The sequence below is a fragment of the Aquarana catesbeiana genome, linkage group LG08 (genome assembly GCF_042186555.1).
Source record: "Aquarana catesbeiana isolate 2022-GZ linkage group LG08, ASM4218655v1, whole genome shotgun sequence".
In the NCBI taxonomy this organism is placed as follows: Eukaryota; Metazoa; Chordata; class Amphibia; order Anura; family Ranidae; genus Aquarana; species Aquarana catesbeiana.
The window spans coordinates 154,685,589-154,707,975 of record NC_133331.1 but is presented as its reverse complement, the minus strand read 5'-3'; the positions used below and the strand labels follow the sequence as shown (position 1 = coordinate 154,707,975).

The window sequence follows — 22,387 nt, the reverse complement described above, 5'->3', positions numbered from 1 at the left end:
TAAGATTGCTGGTTGATGGTTCAAGATCTGGAGAAGAGATGGGCAAGATAACCTCTGATGCCAGCTTCTCCAGTTGGTTTGAAGGTGGCTATAGTTCAGTGGACTTGGTCTCCACATGAGAAAAAGTACTGCTCATCGATATCTTGGATTGTTGGCCAGTACGCCTTGCTCTGGATGCTTGGACAAACCAGTTGTAGGTGTAATCCAGTAATGCTTCTGCAGGCATATATATCAACCACCAGGAGTCATACGGCTCAGGAAGGTGAACAACATTCTGTCTGAGACAGTACAACAAGTGCTGTCTCTATCACTAGTACATACTCCAGGTATAGTATAATGGCAGGAGGAACTCTGCAGGTGGATCTACTAGATTCCAAGTTCCACAACCAGTGGGAACAGGTTGTGTCTGGGACGAAAGTGCCACCGGCAATAGGGGCAAATGCACTGCTAACACCTTAGGGACCAGTTCTCCCTTATTTCTAAGACTTCTCCCACGTCTTTTGCGAAGAATCCGGGAGGTGGTAACACTGATAATAGTGTTAGCCGAATTTAGCCTAGGAGGGCTTGGTACGCTGACATAGCGAGTCTTGCTGGGGTCGCTCCTTGAACACTCCCAGTCCAGCTGAGGGGGGAAGCCAGGACGTGGCACTCGCAGGAATATGAGTGGGAAATGTTCCTATCTTTCTCCAATCAGTAGGGGAAAGGAGATTAGCCTTAAGTACCATTAAGGGTTCGAGTTCATCCCTATCCATTTTTTTCCAGAGACCATTGTTTCTCACTCTTGGATTCATACTTCATACAGCATGTAACGTAGATGGTCCCACACGTCAGCCACTCTTGTGTCTTTGGGACTGGGATTCGCTCTTGGCTGTCTTTGCAGAGGCCATTTTTTTAACCAATTGGGAGACTGTTAGTCCCTTATCTCGGAAGATGGCTTCTTTGGTTGCTATCACTTCACTAAGTGGAATGTCAGAGCTGGTGGCTCTTTCATGCAAGGAGCTGTTCTTGGTCGCAAGTTGTAAGGTGATGTTGCATCCTAATCCGTCTATATTGCCTAGAGTGGTTTCTGGTTTTTACTTGAATCAGGACAGTGTCTTGCTTTTATATTTTTTTTCTAATCCACAGTCGGCAGAAGAAAGATCACTACCTACTCTAGAGGTAGTTCAGACGCTCAGGGTCTACTTGAGTTGTCGGCACAGATCAGGAATCCTGATTTGTGCAGCCAGAAGAGCCCAGGAAGGGCAGGCGGCATCCAGGTTAAATGGTTAGCAGTGGATCTGCCAGTTTATCAATGATGCAGAAGACTGATGTTCTGCTTGTATTGCCAGAAGGTCCCAAGAAGGGAAAGGCAGCAACTAAGTCGACTATTTCCGCCAAGTGATTGTTCAGGGGTAAGGCTCCGCCTTTTTCAGTAAGGGCACACTCTACGAGAAGAGTGAGTGATTTATGGGCAGTTTATCATCAAGCATCGCATGGCTCAGATTTGCAAGGCTGCTACTTGGTCTTTGGTGCATACATTCACTAGGTTTTATCAAGTGAATGCTAGGACTCAGGAGGATGTTGCATTTGGACGCAGTGTACTGCAGGCAACAGTATAAATCCTTTTGTTCTAATTGTGTTTCTTTGGTCATAATGGGTTCCCTCCCCTCAAAAGCATTGCTTGGGGACATCCCAGTTAGTTATTATGGCTGCTCTGTGTCCCGTGATGTACAAAAAAGAAGTTAGGATTTCTTTTTAGTACATCACGGGACATTAGAGCCACAGTATTTACTGAATGGGTTATATAGGCACCTTTTAGGTGATGAACACTGGCACACCCCAGACAGGAACTTTAACTCCCTATATAACCCCTCCCCTTACTGGGAGTACCTCAGTTTTTTCGCCAATGTCTAAGGTGTTGGTCACGAGTAAAGACGTGCTGTGCTAAGCTCCGCTGGAGAAATCTTTGCTGTGGCAAGCCATGCAACCATTCAAAGTGTCTTTTCCAAGCTGAATTGAATGGTACCCGGCCTCATGTCCGAAGAAAGGCGGTTCTGTCTGTAACGCTTCTCTTTTTAGGGAGCTGGACCCCGGAATCCAGTGTTTGTTTTTTTTCAGGCATATTTTCCTGGCGGGGTGCTTTACAGGCCCAGGAGTGTGGATCCCCCAATAACAAGGGGCCCCGGTTCCTGAAAGTTTTTTAATGGAGCCCACCGTGAGTGGTGAAGATTGGGTCTGTTTGGTTTACCACAGAACCCTGCAGCCGGATAAGGTAAGGGAGATTCCTAAGGAATTTTTCTAATTCTAGTGGGTTTTCTCCTTTAAGTAAATGTTGCTATGCCTAAAGTCGCCACCAGGGGCTGTTGAGCACGTACCTGTTCCATGCTTGTCAGTCTTGCTCTGTGTCACAAGCTGCTCGCTTCCTCCGAGCCCAAGCTCCAGGTAGGATGTGGGAAGGGGGGGTTTTCTCTTTTCAGGAATGTCCCCCCACAGCTTCTTTCCAGGCTAGAGGCCATGGGTCAGTCAGCGGTGTGCCGCACCGCTGCCGCGACATTACAGCGGCTCTCTATCCACCTGCCCTCCTCTCTCCTCAGCCCCCCCTCCACGTGCGATCCAGATGGATCGGGGGGCTCCCGCTCGCGCGGGGAAACTGTCTTTTTTGAAAAAAGATGAGGGGGGAGGCGGAAGGGTGGTCGGAGGAGGGGGGCAGAGCATCAGCACAGCGTCAGCGTGGTTCAAAGCCCACAACGCGGGCTATGCATAGCTACAAAGGTGCACTTTTTGCAGGTGCACACAGCTAATGGAGGGACACAGAGCAGATGGATGGCATGTGAGCATGGGTGACACAGGCATTCCCAGGCATGTTTACTTAGTATCAGACTGAGCCTTGATAGCAGTGGCAGTTGCTGAACTATTTTGCTCAGCAGTGGGTGCATTTCTGGTAGTACCTCTGCATTTGTGCTTAGCACTATGGGCAGAAGGGGAGCTACAAATACCCCGAAAAATAGGGGCTTCAAAGGGATCTCCCTCAGGCTCTGAGGACCCCCCTCTGCAACGCCATCTTCCCCTGAAAGACCTAGGGAGGCTAGTCAGAGTTAGCTATCGGGGTTAGGGGCTGCAACTGCTTCTGGCATTTCAGCCCCTGTATATATTACTCAGGAGGTTTTTTCCTCAGCCATGAGTGGATTGGAGAAAAGATTAGTGGCCTTAATCGCATCTTCACAAAGTGGAAGAAAACGCATTAGGTCCCCTTCTACCACCCAGGACCCTTAAACAGAGGAACTCTGGGGAAGGGGAGATGAATCCCCCTCAGGGGACCGGGAAGAGACTGATGACTCCTCTTCTGAGGAATCAAGTAGGGGAAGGACCCTCTTCAGCTTCACAGGTTGAGAAATTGCTGGTGCATTCTCTTACTGAAATGGTCCGCTCCACGTTTAAGTTACCCGTAACTGAGTGGGTTTAAAAGCCCACTTCTTTGGGTTCACTGAAGCCTCCTCAAGCTGTGCATGCTTTTCCTGTTCATTCATTGCTGGAAAAGCTTATTTATTCTGAGTGGGATCATCCAGATAAACATTTTTTCACTCCTAAAAAGTTTTCAACACTTTATCCTATAGAGGAAACATTTACAAAGATGTAGGGTATACCAGCAATTGATACTGCTATATTCTCTGTAAATAAAAGTTTTACTTCTCCTGTTGACAACGCTCAAATGCTTAGGGATCCAACCGATAAAAAGTTGTAATTCCTGTTAAAAACATTTTTTTCTTGGCAGGTTCAGTAGCTCAACCTGCAGTGGTGGCAATTTGGATATGTCAATCCTTGAGAGACCACTTGAAACAGGTGCTCAAGGTTTTCCCTGAACAGCAGGCCCAGGAGTTAGCCGAGCTGCCAGCAGCTTTGTGTTTTGCAGTTGACGCAATCAGAGATTCTATCCTTCAGACCTCACGCCTTACGCTTGGGTTGGTGCATATGTGTAGAATCTTATGGTTGAAAAATTGGTCAGCTGAAGCGCCATGCAAAAATCTCCTGGCTGGTTTCCCTTTCGCGGTGTAAGGCTTTTTGGGGATGATTTGGACAATTATATCCAAAAGATTTAAAGTGGGAAAAGTACCCTTTTTCCAGTTAAGAAAAGTAGTAAACATTCCTCATTTAAATGGGCTCTTTCTCCAGTTCCAGGGGCATCAGCCTCCAGGCAGTCGCGACGGCCTCCACCGTCCGGTTCAAGAGGTAAAACTCGGAGTCAACCCCAGGGAAAAAAGAAGTCCTGGGGGAGGAAACCTACAAGACCGCTAAAGCCTCTTTATGAAGGGGCGCCCCCGCTTGTTCGAGTGGGGGGAAGACTGCTACAGTTCTCAAAGGTCTGGCAGGAGGATTTTCAAGACAGATGGGTGGTCTCCACAATAACTCTAGGTCACAAACTAGAGTTCTGGGAATTCCCGTCTCGTTTCTTCAGATCAAATGCCCCCAAAGACCTAGAGAAACAGAAGTCTCTCCTTCAAGCGTTAGACAGACTTTTGTCGCAAAAAGATCATGATGATTCCCATGGAAGAGCAGGGGTTGGGGTTTTACTCAAACCTTTTCACGGTGCCAAAACCAAATAGAGATGTAAGACCCATTCTAGATCTCAAAGATCTAAACTGGTTCCTAAAAATTGGATCTTTCCGCATGGAATCAATCGGATCGGTAGTCTCCATCCTACAAGGAGGAGAAATTCTGGCATCAATCGACATCAAGGATGCATACCTGCATGTACCTATTTTCCCCCCTCATGGTAAAAAATAGTCAGGTAGTCGGGGCAAAGAAGGGTCCTTCTATTTGCCTTTGTATAAAGTTGTTGGGAAAGATGGTGGCTTCATTCGAAGTGGTTCCCTATCCTCAGTTTCATTGGAGACTGCTGTAAAACAGTATTCTGTCTGCCTGCAACAAGAAAGTCCAGGCGCTAGATTTTCCAATGCGTTTGTCGCTGATAGTGCGTCAGACTCTCAGTTGGTGGCTGCGGAAAGGGAAATTCTTACTGGTTACCTGGAAGGTGGTACAGATGCCAGCCTTTCGGGTTGGGGAGCAGTTCTGGAAGAGACGACTGCCCAAGGGAAATGGTCCAAAACCGAGAGGACCTTACCCATCAACATTCTAAGGATTCGGGCAGTGTACCTAGCCCTAAAGGCCTGGACATTCAGGTTGCAGGGTTGTTCTGTCAGGATCCAATCCGACCATGCCACAGCAGTGGCTTATATCAATCACCAAGGGGGCACCAGGAGTCGTGCAGCCCAGGGAGAAGTAAACCAGACCCTAACCTGGGCAGAAAAGCATGTGCCGTGCATATTGGCAATCTTCATTCCAGGGGTAGAGAACTGGCAGGCGGACTACTTAAGTTGCCAGCAGTTGTTCCCGGGGGAATGGTCTCTTCACCCCAACATCTTCCTGGCTATATGCCAAAGATGGATCTGTTTGCGTCCAGGTTCAACAACAAGATCGACAACTTTGTGTCAAGAACAAGGGATCGACTTGCATGCGGGACAGATGCACTGGTGACCCCGTGGGATCAGTTCTCACTGATTTATGCATTCCTTCCTATTCTGCTGCTACCACGATTTCTTCGCAAGATCAAGCAGGAAAAGAAGTTGGTACTTCTATGGCTGCTCTGTGTCCCGTGATGTACTTCCAAGAAAAGGATTTTACAGGTAAGCTGTAGAAAAAATCCCAATTTTTTTGTCACAAGTGATTAAAAAATGACAAATGGCTTCCGAAACTGTGATAGGTAGTGAGGCGTGAATTAAAAAATTAGAAATCCTGAAGGCGGTGCTTGGTTTTTGGGGTCCTGTATGTGGCTAGGCTCCCATAAAGTTTCACACGTGGTATCCCCATACTCTGGGGAAGAAGCAGCAGAATGTATTTTGGGGTGTAATTCCACATATACCCATGGCATATGTGAGCAATATATCATTTAGAACAAAATATTACAGCGCACACATGTAAAAAATGACATTTAACTCATGCAAGGCTATTTTAAACACCAGAACATTTTCAAAAAATATGGGAATTTGGTCACACCATATGGCTATATGGTGCTTAAGCCCAATTACTGTGACAAAGTACCCCATTATTAGTGGGTCCTACGCTATCCATAGAATGGAAGATCCTGCTTCTCTGAACCATGAGAGAAATACATTCCTCTATAAGTACGAACTAAAGGACTCCTCCTATAACACAGGTGGACACTAATGAGAGGCAATGATGTGGGAGTGGGGTGCTCCTGCCCAAAAGGATTTGGTCAGAATCCATACAATAGACAAAGATTTGGGGGGCATACCCTAAAAGATGCATTAAAGGTGGTGCAGCCATAAGACCATAAAACAGAGCAATATATTACAGCGCACACATGCAAAAAATGACATTTAACTCCTGCAAGGCTATTTAAAACACCAGAACATTTTCAAAAAATATGGGGATTTGGTCACTCCATATAGCTATATGGTGCTTAAGCCCACTTACGGCGACAAATTGACATTTTTTTGAAAATGTTCTGGTGTTTTAAATAGCCTTGCAGGAGCTAAATGTCATTTTTTACATGTGTGCGCTGTAATATTTTGTTCTGTTTTATGGTCTAATGGCTGTACCATCTTTATTGCATCTTTTAGGGTGTGCCCCCCAAATCTATGTCGAATATATCATTTAGTGACAAATTTGTGTAAAATATTTTTTTTTTATTTTACCGAAACTTGTGGCAACATATAAAATATTCCATGGACTCAAAATGACTATCAGCAAATAGCTTGGGGTGTCTACTTTCCAAAAAGGGATCATTGGGGGGGAGTTGAACTGTCCTGGCATTTTATGCACAACATTAGAAGCTTATGCCACACATCACCCACTAGTCTAACCACTTGAAGACAAAGCCCTTTCTTACACTTTTTGTGTACATGAAAAAAAAACATTTTTTTTTTGCTGGAAAATTACTTTGAACCCCCAATCCTTTTTTTTTTTTTTTTCACACAGTACTTGCGCAGCAATTTTTCAAACGCAATTTTTGCGAAAAAACAAAACACTTTTTTGAATTTCAATGCACTAAAACACACTATATTGCCCAAATGTTTGGTAAAATATAAACGATGATCTTATGCCAAATACATAGATACCAAACACGACATTAAAATTAAAATTGCGCACAGCCGTGCAGCTGTGACAAACTACATACATTTTTTAAAGCCTTTACAGGTTACCACTTTAGATTCACAGAGGTCGTCTACTGATAGAATTACTGCCCTCGATCTGACATTTATGGTGATACCTCACATGCATGGTGCAATTGCTGTTTACATACGACACAAGACCGACGCTTGCATTCGCCATTGCACACGAGCTATTAGACTCTAGATTTCTTCTCTGCCCTCAAAGCATCTGACCACACCAAGATCAGTGTGATAAGATGCTTTCCAAATTTCCCAATGGCGCTGTTTATATCAGGCGAAACCGAAGTCATGAAATGCTTGTAGCTTTTGGTTGCTTAGGCCATAGAGATGATTGGAGCCTCTCTGGTCTCCGATCATTTGTATGGTCAGCTGGCAGAACCACCCGCTGCATTCTCAGGTTCCTCAGTCGGACAGTCCCCTCCCACCGCTTGTAAAAGTAGCGACTAATTAGCTGCTAGGATTGCTTTTACATGAAAGTCAACCGCTGGCTGAAAAGAACGATCCCAAGATGATACCTAAACCTGCAGGCATCATTCTGGTATAACCACTCAAAGTCCAGCAACATACCAGTACATTGCTGGTTCTTGTTGGGCATATATTGTAATTTTCTTTTTTTACATGCAGCCTGTGGGCTGAACGAAAAAAGAGATTGTTCGGTGGGTATGCCCACCATTAGAATACCGCCCTGCATACACCCACTTCTAATGATGAGCATACATGCACCGTTTTTTTTTTGTTTTTTTTATTGTGGTGGTAAAATCACCTCCTACAGTGCTGGAGTTGCTGATTTACGTATCGTGAGAGCAAATCCTGTTGCTGTCAAAATGGATAAATCCGTGATGCAGTTGAATGGCGTACCTAAAAAGCAAACAATGGTAACAATAAAACAAAGTAACATTACAGTATAACAGTAAGACATACCATACCCGCAAAGCAAATACAATAAAACACAGTAAAAATAAAACATTACAGTTAAAAAATACAGTAACAATAGAGAGAGACTAGAGAGAAGAAAAATAAAATGACAACTATTTTTTACTTTATTTTTTGGGCGTTTTTTTACTCCACTGGTGTATGGTAGTGACGGAAACAGTCACAGATGCAGAGACCAGGTTGGTCAGGACAGGAGGGACAATAAAAGCAGGTGTCACGCCTATATTCACGTTTCCTGCAGACACAATATCTTCTTTGGAGTGTTCTTTGGGTAGGAGTACTGGGGAGGACATACAGAAAATGCCTCTTATGCAGCCGGCTCACTGCATTTGCATTGGAAAGGTGGGGCACAGCACCGTCTGGAAACAGAAGGGCTGTGATGATCTCTTCCTGGAATTTTAGGAAGGATCCAGTTTGTCCTGATGTTTTGTATAGCACATAAGCGTTCAGCAGAGCCAATTGGAATAAATATACAGACACTTTTTTTTATACCAGCTTCACTGCGAGCAAAGCAGGCTCTCTCCTCCCGTCTAAGTTGGGAATCTACAAGCAGTTGGGGGAAGCCCCGGCGATTAGATTGCACGGTGTCACATGTGCCAATTCCACAATCAAAAAGGTGACTAAAAAGTGGCACGGTTGTGTAATAATTGTTCACGTACAAGTGGTACCCCTTTCCGAATAAGGGTGACACCAATTCCCAAACAATCTTGCCAGCGCTCCCTATGTAGTCTGGGCAGTTTTGGGGCTCCACGTGACTATCTCTTCCCTCGTAAACCATAAAACTATATGTATAGCCTGTTGTCCTGTCACAGAGCTTATACAACTTGACCCCATATCTGGCACGCTTGCTGGGGAGATACTGTTTGAGAGACAAGCGACCAGAAAATTTAATCAGGGACTCATTAACGCAACCAACTTGATTGGGAATAAATAAGGCTGCAAACTGTTGGCTGAAGTGGTTTACGAGGGGCCGAATTTCACAAAGCTGATTGTATCCAGGGTCACCCCGAGGATGACAGAGTTCATTGTCATTAAAATGCATGAACCACAAGATCTGCTCGTATTGTGTCCTGGTCATGGAAGCAGAGAACACGGGCATATGGTGAATTGGGTCAGTGGACCAGTATGACCGCAACGCACACTTTTTAGTAATGCCCATGAGGTGGCATAAGCCCAGAAAGGTCCCAAATTCAGAAACCATAATAGCTTTCCAATATCTGGCAAGGGTCAACTGAGGATTAGCGGCGATGAATTGACCAGCATAGAATTTACTTTGGACCACAATAGATCTTATAGAGATCTTCCGTGAAAAAGCATAAATAAAAACCAAGCGACGCAAAATCAACTTTCTACCTGAATTCCGGGTTGGCCAGTGAATGGGGCAAGTACGGATGCTGCAGAAGTGGTGGGCTCCCAATTAAGATATGCAGCGGGAAGGGCACTATTGGCTCTATGGGCCTGTGTTTGTCTTCTTGGTGGCTGCGGGGCACTACTTGTGCTAGCCACCGCACCAGCTTGAACTGCACTTATGGGACGTCACCACATGTTACTGCAGTGCTGGTTAGACTACGACCAGGATGTACTAGGCCACTGGTGCTTGCCAGTTCACCAGAAGGATGAGCGGCACTAGTACTGGCTCTCTACGGTTCTTACACCTCTACAACAGAAGAATGAGGTCGGGTACACCTGACCTTAGCAGGGAAAAGGTTGATAGTTATTCCCGCGCTATCATGTATGAGTGAGTGTCTACAAGTATGGAAAAGCTGCTTGCACCGCAAAGGGTCCCACTTGGCCCTAAAATAGAAATAAATGAAGGGTATGGTGCTGCGCTAATCCAGTAGAAGGTAGAAAATGTTGTTAAAGGTAGTGGTATATAGCATATATCCTAGTAGGTAGATATGTGTACTAATTAAGTATCACACCTTAAGGCTGTGGAGCCAGAGATATCAAAAGTAAGAAATCTATAAAGTGCCAAGTGCATAAATAATATAATACAACATAAACTTGCTACTATTGTGAATAGTGTTCAAACAAGTGACATAGTGTCAGACACTTCAGTGCAACCAATATAGTGCCCTAATGGGGGTATACATTAAAAAACTCAAAAATATAACGGCATAGATAAAATATTATGTAATGGTATAATCCTCTGAAGTGTCTGACACTATGTCACTTGTTTGAACACTATTCACAATAGTAGCAAGTTTATGTTGTATTATATTATTTATGCACTTGGCACTTTATAGATTTCTTACTTTTGAAATCTCTGGCTCCACAGCCTTAACCCCTTCCCGCGGCATTGTTTATCAGCGCAGCCCCCCCCCCTCAGATCACCCCACTGGACAACCAGGGATGCCACTAGGACCACCAGGGAAGGGGCAACGTGGATGCCCAGGTATGTACCCCATGGCCATCCACATGTGCCCAATCTGTGCCAATCAGTGCCCACAAATGGGCACTGATTGGCACTATTATGTCCATGATATGCCCAGATCTGCCCAGCAATGCTCTATCAGTGCCACCTGTCATTGCCCATCTGTGCCACCTGTCATTGCCCATCTGTGCCACCTGTCATTGCCCATCTGTGCCACCTGTCATTGCCCATCAGTGCCACCTGTCTGTGCCCATCAGTGCCACACATCAGTGCCACACATACGTACCCATCAGTACCACCCATATATACCAATCAATGCCACCTACGAGTGCCCATCAGTGCCGCCTATGTGTGCCCATCGGTGCCACCTATGAGTGCCCATCAGTGCCGCATACCAGTGCCACCTATCAGTGCCCATCAGTGCCGCCTATCAGTGCCCATCATCAGTGCCCGTTAGTGCCACCTCATTGGTGCCACCTCATTGGTGCCACCTCATCGGTGCCCATCAGTGCCGCCATATCAGTGCCCATCTGTGCCGCCGTATCAGTGCCCATTATTGAAGGAGAAAGCGTACTTATTTACAAAAAAATTTAACAGAAACAAAGAAAAACTTGTTTTTTTTCGAAATTTTCAGTCTTTTTTTATTTGTTGCGCAAAAAATAAAAACCGCAGAGGTGATCAAATACCACCAAAAGAAAGCTCTATTTGTGGGAACAAAATGATAAAAAATTTGTTTGGGTACAGTGTAGCATGACCGCGCAATTGTCATTCAAATTGCAACAGCGCTGAAAGGTGAAAATTGGGCTGGGCGGGAAGGTGTCTAAGTGCCTGGTATTGAAGTGGTTAAAAAACAAATTTCTTCCTCAGTTTAGACTAATATATATTCTTCTACATATTTTTGTTAAAAAAAAAATCGCAATAAGCGTATATTGATTGGTTTGTGCAAAAGTTAGTGTCTACAAACATGGGAAAGATTTATGACATTTTTATTATTTTTTTTTTTTTTTTTTACTAGCAATGGCGGTGATCTGCAATTTTTAGCAGTACTGCAACATTGCAGCAGAGAGATCGGACACTTTTGACACATTTTTGGAACCATTGACATTTTATACAGTGATCAGTGCTATAAAAATTCACAAATTACTGTATAAATGTCACTGGCAGGGAAGGGGTTAACACTAGGGGGCGATCAAGAGGTTAAATGTGTTCCCTAGTTAGTGTTTCTAACTGTATGGGGATAGGATTGACTGGGGGAGGAGACAGATCAGTTGTGACCGATCTGTCTCCTCCCCCCTCACAGAACACGGATTTGTGTGTTTACACACACAAATCCCTGTTCCTGCTCTTGTTCGTGGGTGGCCGGCGGCGATTGCGCCCGCCAGCCACGTGCCTGCTATTGCCCTTAAAGGTACAGACGTACCCATACAGCGATTCGCAGGAGTGAACCGCTTTGCCGACATGTATCGGCATAAGCCGGCGGCAAGTGGTTAAACAGTTAATGTTTACGCGAGTATAAATGAGTATATTATAATTCTGGCAATGAAGAGTAATTTTACTTGTTTATACGCTTGCATACCTTTTACTCGCCTATAACGATACAAAGAAAGGTGGGAGAAGTTTTGGGACTTTGAATGAGGCAAGGAGTGGGTAGCTTCATCTGCCTCCATCCCTGTTTTTATATATATATATATATATATATATATATATATATATATATATATATATATATTATATATATATATAAAAATTCGAACAAGGGAATTGGTTGTGACTTTATATAAAGCAGGGCTAAGATAACAAAAATATGCAATTACGTGTTAGTGGAAATAAATAGCACCTTAACAATTTATTATACATAATAACGACGTGATTCACAAACAATCTAATGGTAATATATACATTAGTATATAGTGGTAAAATTGTTCCAATTCATAATGAGCATAAATATGTTAATGATGGTAATGATAAAATTCATATTATTGAATCACATGATTGCGTTGATGTAGCATAAGGCTGGGGCTCTACGCATTTCGTGGGGATGTCCGCTCATCAGGAGCAGTTACATTAGAGTATATCTATAATAGGACAAAAAATTGCAGAATGAACAGATGTTTGACACAAGGGGAAAGCAGGGCAGAGGAGGGATGAAATATTCCCAAGTGCTCTTACCTACATATGAATTGGATATATAATTTAATAATGTTCACAACTGAAGGCGCTATGGAAAAACAGACATCCCATAGGATCTGAGGCCGCAAATCCGTGGCCACACTGAGGCCCAAGGACGTGATATAAGAAACATCGGTGGTGGTGTAGTCCCCAATTAGCAATTAGGTATTGGTACAGAATGTGTGACAGTTCCAGTGGGTATACTGTAAAAGAGAGCATAGTGGAAATATTTTTATATATAGGACTGCCCATGGGCAGATTAAGGACTACTACCTAAAGGGTATATAATAGTGTCAAATGGTCAGGTGAAAGGTAAACGTACTAAATATTACATCCCCCATATGCAACAAGGAAAGATGTGAACATGGGGAGGTAATGAATAAACCTGGTTAGTGAACCATAAACATAGAATGTTAGCTTAAATCTCAGAAAATAATTTGTAAAAGCCAGTGTGTTGGGGTCTGGGAGTGAATAAAGTGTGTGCTCCACCCGCGTGCAGTCCTTATAGCCACAAGCAGCCACGGTATGCCACCGTCACGCTTACCATATGAAGGTAATGCCCCGTACACACGAGCGTTTTTTCCGACGGAATTCCGCTCAAGCTTGCCTTGCATACACACGGTCACACAAAAGTTCTCTGAACTTTCGACCGTCAAGAACGCGGTGACGTACAACACTACGACGAGCAGAGAAAATGAAGTTCAATGCTTCCGAGCATGCGTCAAATTTTTTCCGAGCATGCGTAGGAATTTTGCACATCGGAATTTGTACAGACAATCGCATTTTCGGATAGGAACTTTTCGCAACTGAAAAATAGAGAACATGCTCTCAATGTTTTGCTGGCTGGAATTCCGCCAGCAAAAGACCGATGGAGCATACATACGGTCGCATTTTCTGACAAAAAGCTCTCATCGGAGTTTTGCTGGTGGAATTTCCTATCGTTTGTACGCGGAATTAGAGTGCTTGGTAATATTTCATCCCTCCCACTGGAATTGTCACACATTCTGTACCAATACCTAATTGCTAATTGGGGAATAGTTCATCCCTCCTCTGACCTGCTTTCCCCTTGTGTCAAACATCTGTTCATTTTGCAGTTCTTCCCGTTATATCTGTCCTATTATAGATTTACCCTAATGTAACTGCTTCTGACGAGTGGACATCTCCAAGAAACGCGTAGAGCCCCAGCCTTATGCTACATCAACACAATCGTGTGATTCTGAGATTCAATAATATGAATTTTATCATAAATTATTACCATCATTAACATATTTATGTTCCTTATGAATTGGAACAATTTTACCACTATATACTAATATATCTATTACCATTTTCTTATTTTCTTAGCCGTGCTTCATATAAAGTCCCAACCAATTCCCTTGTTCGAATTTATATATACTCAGCATTACTCGGGTCTTTAGGCTATGTTTCCACTATTGCGTCCCCAAAGTAGCGCGATTTACACTGCGACTTTGCTATGCGATTTGTGATGCAATATCATGCGACTGGTGAAAACCATGTGAGAACAAGTCGCACCGATGTCGGAACAAAGTAGTGCAAAAACCTTTTTTGGAGTCGCTGCGACTTGAGTCGCACCAGTTAGAATTAGGGACCATTGAAATACATGGGTTTTGACTTGTCATGTGTCATGTCGCACAACAACTCGTAGTAGTGGAAACACAGCCTTACACACAGTTTTTGGCCCCTTGCACACAGGCGTTGCAAGTTCCTGAGTAAACATCAATAAATTATGATGCCCGTGTGCAAGGAACCTACAGTATCTGTTACAGTTAATAATGTGCTTAGGTTAGCTCACCACAGAACTGTCATCAAATGGCTGGTGACATAGCCGATCACATGCAACTGCAGATCAGACAGGTTAAAATAGCAACTTCCTTGGCTGTAAAGGATATAAGTGTTTAGTTCAGATGGCAGCCTTGCAAATCTGAGCTACAGATGTCTGGTGCTGAAAAGCCCAGGAAGCACTAACCTATCTGTTAGAGTTTGCTCTAACAGGGAAGGGAGGAGCTCTATCCTTCACACTATAGGCTTAATAATAACTTGTCTAGTCCATCTACCAATGGTGGAGCAAGATGTATGGATATCTTTGTGGGAGCCAGCCCAGTGCTTCAGATGTAGATATGGCATTGTATGGCCTCAGCCAGCGCTGCTCCGCCCACGCCCCTCCCGACATGTTTTGTTCCACCTACTGAGCCATGGTAAAGCAGGCTTGAATGGAGGAGAAGATTTGGATGCCGCACACTGGATGTAGTCAAAAAACGTCACTTTATTGAAAAAATGGGATCATCAAAACAACAAGACTGTCATGCAGGAAGTACAGGTAAGCTGACGCGTTTCGCACTCAGGACTGAGTGCTTACTCTAGCTATGAGTAAGCACTCAGTCCTGAGTGCGAAACGCGTCAACTTACCTGTACTTCCTGCATGACAGTCTTGTTGTTTTGATGATCCCATTTTTTCAATAAAGTGACGTTTTTTGACTACATCCAGTGTGCGGCATCCAAATCTTCTCCTCCATTCAAGCCTGCTTTGCCTAGCATTCAGCCAGCACCTGGAGCTCTTCTGCTCTTCAACTTCTACTTACACCTGGGTCAGTGTCAGCCTGAGCGGTGGAAACACTTTCTTTGCTTGTACTGAGCCATGGTCCCACTTTCTGAATACCAGCAGGGACACCAGTTATCTTCCAGCTTTGAGCGGCACTCCCAAGTCTACATATGCACTATATCTAATCAGTGCTAGGAAGTTTTCTTAGGATGCTTTGTAGCAGAACAGAGAGAGAGACAATATTCTGGTTAAGCTGGAAGGCAGAACATACCTTCATGAGAAAAGACGTCTTGGGCTTAAGGCATCCCTGTGCACTATGTGACATTAACAGTGGTGTTCTAGACAAATCTTTTTGACTCTATATGCCTTTATTTTAGCAAAGAAGGTCTGGAAGCTCAGTACAGAGTGAAATAGTGATGATTTCTGGCAGTGCAGTCTGAAGCCTGATTGTCAATGACATGCCATGGTGCCCACATGTTTAGTTTAGATTAAAGGTAAAGGGACAGTCTTTCTTTATAATGCTAATATGTATGTTTAATGCTTTCTTTTCTCCCTTTCAGCTTTCTCCGCATATCCTGGCTGGACTGCATGAAATCGCCCATTGTGTGGAAAGCCAAAATTACCAGCAAGGTCTCTTTATTCACGCACAGGTTGTCAGCAGCAGCAACTTCAGTGAAGTCTCCAGTTTTATGCCCATTTTAAAAGTCCTTATGACTATTGCCAGCAAGTTGGGCATGTAGAAGCAGAAAGTCCTATGGACATTACTATGATTGGGTTACACATCTGTGGCACAGGTGCAACTCTTTTCATACCTGTGCTCATATACATACATGTGAGCTGTGCACTGCATACTTCTGCAGCTTCATTTTTTTTCCATTTTTTTTTTTTTTTTTTTTTTCTTTTCAAGGCCGAACAAGTAACCAATGCAGAGCTATCCTAAATCAAGGATACCTTGTTGTGCCTTGTTTGTGCCATTACCACATAAGGCTTTCCATTGAATTGTAAAAAGGAACATAAATTAAAGGCCACCATTATCACAATACAATCTTTATACTACCCCTTTGCTCTGGTGTGTGGTGTAAAACTAAAGGATATTTGAATGCTAAAGGATATTTAAAGAAGTAAATAGTTACTCAACAGCTGTTTTTTTTCCCCTAACACAGAGGGCTTTTGTTTGGTTTAAGTTCTTGGTGTGGCTTCGGCTAGCTATAAGCATTATTTTTGCAGAACTCCACCTGAAACTGCTTAGCTAAGTGAAAAAGATAATGGGGCAGTCCCTTTGCATAGATCTGGAACTCTAAGGTTCTTCTTGTAGTCCATTTCCTTTTGTAACTCATCCTGGCATTGACTGTCAGTACTATGCCAGCCCAGTTCACTACAGTGTGCTATTCTATTATATAGTAGAGAGTAGACTGCCAGGGAGCATCACAGAGGAGCTGCAGGGGTCAACAATATACACAGCGTGCCCCCTGAAATAAATTTTCTTATTGAAGAGCACTTCAGCATCTGCTTACAATTACAATTTCATATTGATGGGGAACGCTATGCCTCAGCAGAAGAAGGGTCCTTGAATTTTTTATTTTTTTTATATATTATTTGCTGCTTAAAAACCTATGACCAGCGGTGTGAAGAACTTCTTTTTTTTTTTTTATTATTATTATTATTTTGTCTTATTTAATAAGGTGTGGTTGTTCTATATAAAAAAAATGCTCAGGTATAGTGATCTTTGTTTAAATTATTTGTGTCATTTATCATATGTTTATAAAAGCACAATATACTGAATAAACAGACAATGAAAAGGGTGTGCAGTGGATATCAGGCTTGCAGTGTTTGAAGCACCAAATATTTCAGTTTGCATTTAATTACACCATTGCTGGGGGTTTGGTACTAGTATGAGTGGACTGCATTTAAATAGTGGGAACAATTGACACACATGAGTTCTGTTTATTTACATTTTACTTTAGATTTTATTTTTCAATGCTTGCATTAATGGTCCTAAAATAACAGAAAAAATAGCCAAGAACTGATCATTTTGAATCATTGGAAACAAGCCTTTAGGGTTATTCTCTTGTAACAGACATTTGAACAATACACTGATCATTTTAAGAATTAAAGGTTAGACACCTAGCTTGTGATATTTCGATTGTAGGTTCAGTGACAGGCTGAATCGTCTTATGGCTTTTTCTTTTACCTTGGAAACATCACGATATTGTTGCTATGGTTACTGGTTCTACTCCCACCCATCCTGGAGGGTGTTCGATTTTCTTGCTTTATTTTTTTTTTCTAAATGCAAAAGGAAGGGTGGGACTACTCCATTGTGGTCACAGCAGGTGTGATGCCCAGAAACCCTAAGGTAGAGATCTCCCCAAGAGAGATTAAACCATTAGGTGATTAACCTCTACAGTGGCTACCAATATTACTGTAAGTTATTCGTCTTGGTTGAGCTGACACTTAAAGTACTCTGTTGCTTGCTTTGCTGCCTTATTCTTGAGGCTGGGTTCACATATGAGCATGCAGCGGCTCACAGCAGGAGTCCGGTGCATCCTCCTTCATCGTTTTAGGTCCGATTTCAGCCCAAATTTTAGGCTGAATTCGGACCTGAAACCAACCAAAAGATGCACAGGACTCCTTTGCAAATGGCACCAGAGCCAGAGATTTGTGAACCGGCTCCATAGAAAGCCGGTCACAATCTTCTGTGCGAATTGGATGCGGAGAAAGCCGCATCTAGTTCGCACTAGCGTGAACCCAGCCTTAATGTTTCCATTCTTCACACTGTGTGTCATTCAGATTAGTATTTTGAAGGTTTGTAAGATGGGATTTATCGAGAATGTGGTGGGAGGAATACCACCCCATTGTAACCGCAGCCCGCATTAGTCAGAGAATTACACTTTTTTTCTGATTGCAAAAACACAGGAAAGCAAACGTTGTGCTTTTTGTTTTGTATATTTATCATTGCATTTCAGATAATGATACTACTGGGAAACATATCGGTTAAAGCGGCATTAAACTTCACTAAACAAAATTTCTAAACAAGCCTACAGGAGTAAAGTGCCATAATATGCTAGTATGCAGCACATACTAGCAAAGGCTGACAGACTTGCCTGTCAAAATAAGCCTTCCAGTGCTGTGCTGCCAGTGCTTGGGGCTTCCAATGTCATTGACTTGTAATATTGATATTTCACTGCTCAACCAAGGAGCTTCTCCAGCTCCAGGTAAATGTCCAGAACACACCTCATCAGCATTTATGGTGGAGTATGTTTCTGACAATCATTACAGTGGAGGAAGCTACTTGGTCGAGCAGCAAAAGTCTTCACCATTAAAGAGCAAGTCAAGTTGAACCTGACTAACTACTGCAAGTTATATTGGGAGGGGTTTCTAGTAGCATCCTTTCAGAGAGATTGTGTAAAGCCTAAACTCCAGCCTTACTATTGATTTTATACAGTTGTACAGGCTCCTCTCATGTATTAGAATTGCTGTCTCTGATTTATACTCTGATGCATACTGTTTGCTTCTTACAGTGTGCATTAGAAGCTGAAGAAAATCAGATAGAGCCTGCCTCATTTCCTGGTTGGAGAGTGGCAAGCATCATCTAGCTCTTTTCTCCTGTGTCTTACTGTTTTTCATCCACCACTTTAATTTATTGGATTTCAGTTCTGTCAAATATGGGTACTACCCAGAACAGTCTGCATACTAATGCAGCCTGCCTCGGAATGCTTATATACCCAGACTGACTTGCACTCATCAAGAAATTTAGACATTTGCTTAATGCCTCCCAAGAGCCAGTTACTGGTTACACCAGGGCTAAGCACTTTTAGAAGAGTACTTATATGCTATGTACAGCACCCTGAACTCTGTCTCTCCCACCAGCCAATGATCTTCATGTATTGCATAGAGAAGCACAAAGATGACATCACTGGGTCTACAATAAAGTATGTAATAAAAATAGGTTTTATTGAACAAATTAATAAGCATATTGTTGCGTGGGGAAAGGAGAAACCAAGGATGGCAAAATATAAGCCAATTAAACTTTAGCTTTATTTTTTCTTTACACAAGTGTTTTGATTTGGTTAAACCTGCTCTAATTTTTATAAACCAGTGTTAGTCTGTTAAACTGTTTTCTAGATCAATAAAAACATAAATTATCAATTGTTGGCAAATCTGTGTGTTCGGGCACCAATTGTTCACTGTTGTGTGGGTAACAGGCTGCAGATTTATAGAGACTGAAATTAAGGCAAGCCAAAGATGATTTGATTTTCTAGATTCTAGATTCCCCCATCAACACAGTCATTGTTGATGGGGGGAATCTTTCCCGACACGATATTGTATTCTGTCGGCAGGAAACCTTGCCAGTTGGCAGAACACAATGATTACTGCTAGCAGCTATAGCAGTTGGCAGTAATTGTATGTAAAAAATCTGACAGGCTGGTTATACCCAAGTCAATGATCGATTTGTGTACAACCAGCCTGCACATAGATGGTTTGAATCTCTGTTGGTCCCTGCTTTACCGGCCAAGATTCAACCCATCTATGGCTGGCTTAATTTAAAATTAAATGAATGTATCAAAGCTTGTAAGATATTTTAGAGATTGGATTTAGATTTACAAAATTTTTAAAGTGGTCCTAAAGGCATAAGATTTTTTATCTTAATGCATTAAGATAAACATTCTCTGTGCAATACTTATCTGAGCCCCATCTCGATTCAGCAATGTTGCATGAGCATCTCAGCTGTCTGAGACTCTCCCTCCTCATTGGCTGAAACAGCAACAACGGGTGCCATTGGCTCAAAGTCAGTGAGCCAGTGAGGAGAGAGAGCGGACGGGGCAGACCCGCAGCTCCGTGTCTAAATGGACACACAGGGCATCGGCTCGGGTGCCCCCATAGCAAGCTGCTTGCTGTTGGAGCAGGAGGGAGGGGTTAGGAGCGCCGGCGGGGGACCCGACAAGAGGGCCAGGGCTGCTCTGTGCAAAACTACTGCACAGAGCAGGCAAGTATAACATGTTTGTTATTTTTAAACAAAAAAAAATCAAGACTTTAATATCACTTTAAAATGCAAATGATTCCGACCACATTATAAAGTAGAGAATGGGAATTATGGTCTTCGTTTTTGTATTCCTGTAGCTTCACTGTCTTGTTTTTCAGCTTGGTAAAATCTGCTTGATTGTAGTTGTTTCTCATATTGCTCTTTTCATTTCCTCGTGTTGACCCTATAGACATTATTTAATAACCTAAAAAGTACAGTAACCTACAGAAAATGTGAATTTATATTAGGTTGACCATACTTGGGTTTATGCCCAATGCATAAGGCTGACAGCCTTATTTACAACAAATTTCACCATTTGCTGTTATGGCCATAGCTGACAGATGCATATGTTTGGCACATGCATTTTCCCAATCAGGAAAGGTACAATAGAAATGATCAGTGGAAGGCCAAATATACAGTATGTGGGGACACTACCCTAGGAGAAGTGCATCTTCTACTCTACCTTAGACATTAAATATGAGTTGCAGTTGTCAGTCTCGATTATCAGAGGAGATTCTAACATTGAGCAGATTTCTGCAAGTAAGATAAAAATATACTCTGTACATAAAACTGCTAAAATGTAGGTGGTTGCCTCAGGCAACACTGCCATGCTATTAAAGTCCTCATTGTGCTTATGAATGGGTTTCCTGCTTAACTAATAAACTTATCCTGAACTACATGTATGCTTTTACTCTGTGCCCTTGCGGCTATGAGGGAATTAACTCCAGCAGGCTCGCAGTTAATGCAAATACTTGAAAATCCTTCTAACATGCTCATAGATGAGGATTACCTGGATTTGTCATGGTAGGTCAGTGCAGGCCATGGAACCATTTTCAGACCAGAGGCAATAAACCTTCCTCAGTGTATATCTCTATTAGATGGCATTAACTTTCCAGTTAACCAATACTGGGTTACATCTGATTCTACACCCCTCTGCTCCCACCAAATCCTTGCCCCAGATTTACCCACCCAGTTGCAAAATGTGTACGTTTTATGCACCAGTTGGTGCTATGGTGAGTTCAATTTTATTTATATATAGTTTTTAAGAGACTTGTTCTTACAGAAAACCAGGAGGCTGTCATTGCTAACACCTCTAAAAATGCTGAGCTATCCTGCTGATACAGTTTTTTTTAATGGTTTCTAAGACACTTCCTTACAAGTATGCAGATCAAGAGTTGTGACTTCACTCTGATGTGCTCATTTTCATTTTCCAGGTCAATAATGAAATCTAAGAAAGGCTACGTTTCCACTACTGCAACTTGTCATGTGACAAGTCGTACCCCATGATTTCCAATAAGTACTGTTCATACCTGTGCGACTTCAAATTAGTCCCTGCATTAATTGGTCCAACTTTAATGCGACTTGAGGTCCATAGACCACAGGAATACACAGGCATTGCTTCAAGTCACATCAAAATCGCGTCACTTTCAACTCGCAATAGTGGAAACCTAGGCTAACTGGTGGTATTAGAAATAAATTAGCAATGGCAGTTCCTGTGTTTCTCATTACGGGTTTCCTTTAATTTTCCTGAGCTAAGTGCCTCATTTGTGAACCTTTACTTATACATCAAGCTTTTTTGAGCAAGTGTATATTTGTTCAATAAAAATATGGTGTACTAAATTTGCTTTGCCTAAATGTTTTATTATTTGCCTAAATGTATTATTTAGCTTGTGGAAACAATGAGTATTCATTACCACTCCTCTACATGACCCACATATACTGTAAACAAATCTCTATCTTTGAAGCCTTTGGATAGGCAATACTATCACCAGCAATATGTATAGATTCTCTGTTTTGAGAAAGGAGCTGTTGAAATATAATCAGAAAGCAATTGTGTCAGGTTAAATAAAATCTTGTAGGTTGTTGATGAATTTAAAGGCTAAGTTCACCTTTTGTAAAAAATAAATAAAAAAAATAATAAATGTACATCGTTTTGCCATTTAAAAAAATGTGCATTTAATATCTTTTTTTACACTGCCGCTTATACGGGCAGACGGTTACTGAAGTGCAGGAAGCATCAATGAACTTTGGGGACGCTCACCAGAGGTGGCAGCTATGACTTGTTAATTCATTCACAGGTCACTGTGAATGAATGACGTGTCTGTGTGCATGAAACCCTGCACAGCCAAACGGTTTTGAAATTGTGACAACGGGTGCAGGGA

General features: G+C 42.6%; 1 protein-coding gene across 5 annotated transcripts in view; it reads left to right on the top strand.

Moving 5' to 3' along the window:
* Positions 1–21,845, top strand: part of SEC31B (SEC31 homolog B, COPII coat complex component) — a 387,082-nt gene extending 365,237 nt beyond the window's left edge. For all 5 annotated transcript variants that reach the window (XM_073596586.1, XM_073596585.1, XM_073596584.1 and 2 more), the window contains one exon: positions 15,766–21,845. In XM_073596586.1, the coding sequence (XP_073452687.1) occupies positions 15,766–15,945 (180 nt within the window). In that variant the 3' untranslated portion in view covers positions 15,946–21,845. The remainder of the gene's footprint in view (positions 1–15,765) is intronic.
* Positions 21,846–22,387: the final 542 nt, after the last annotated feature.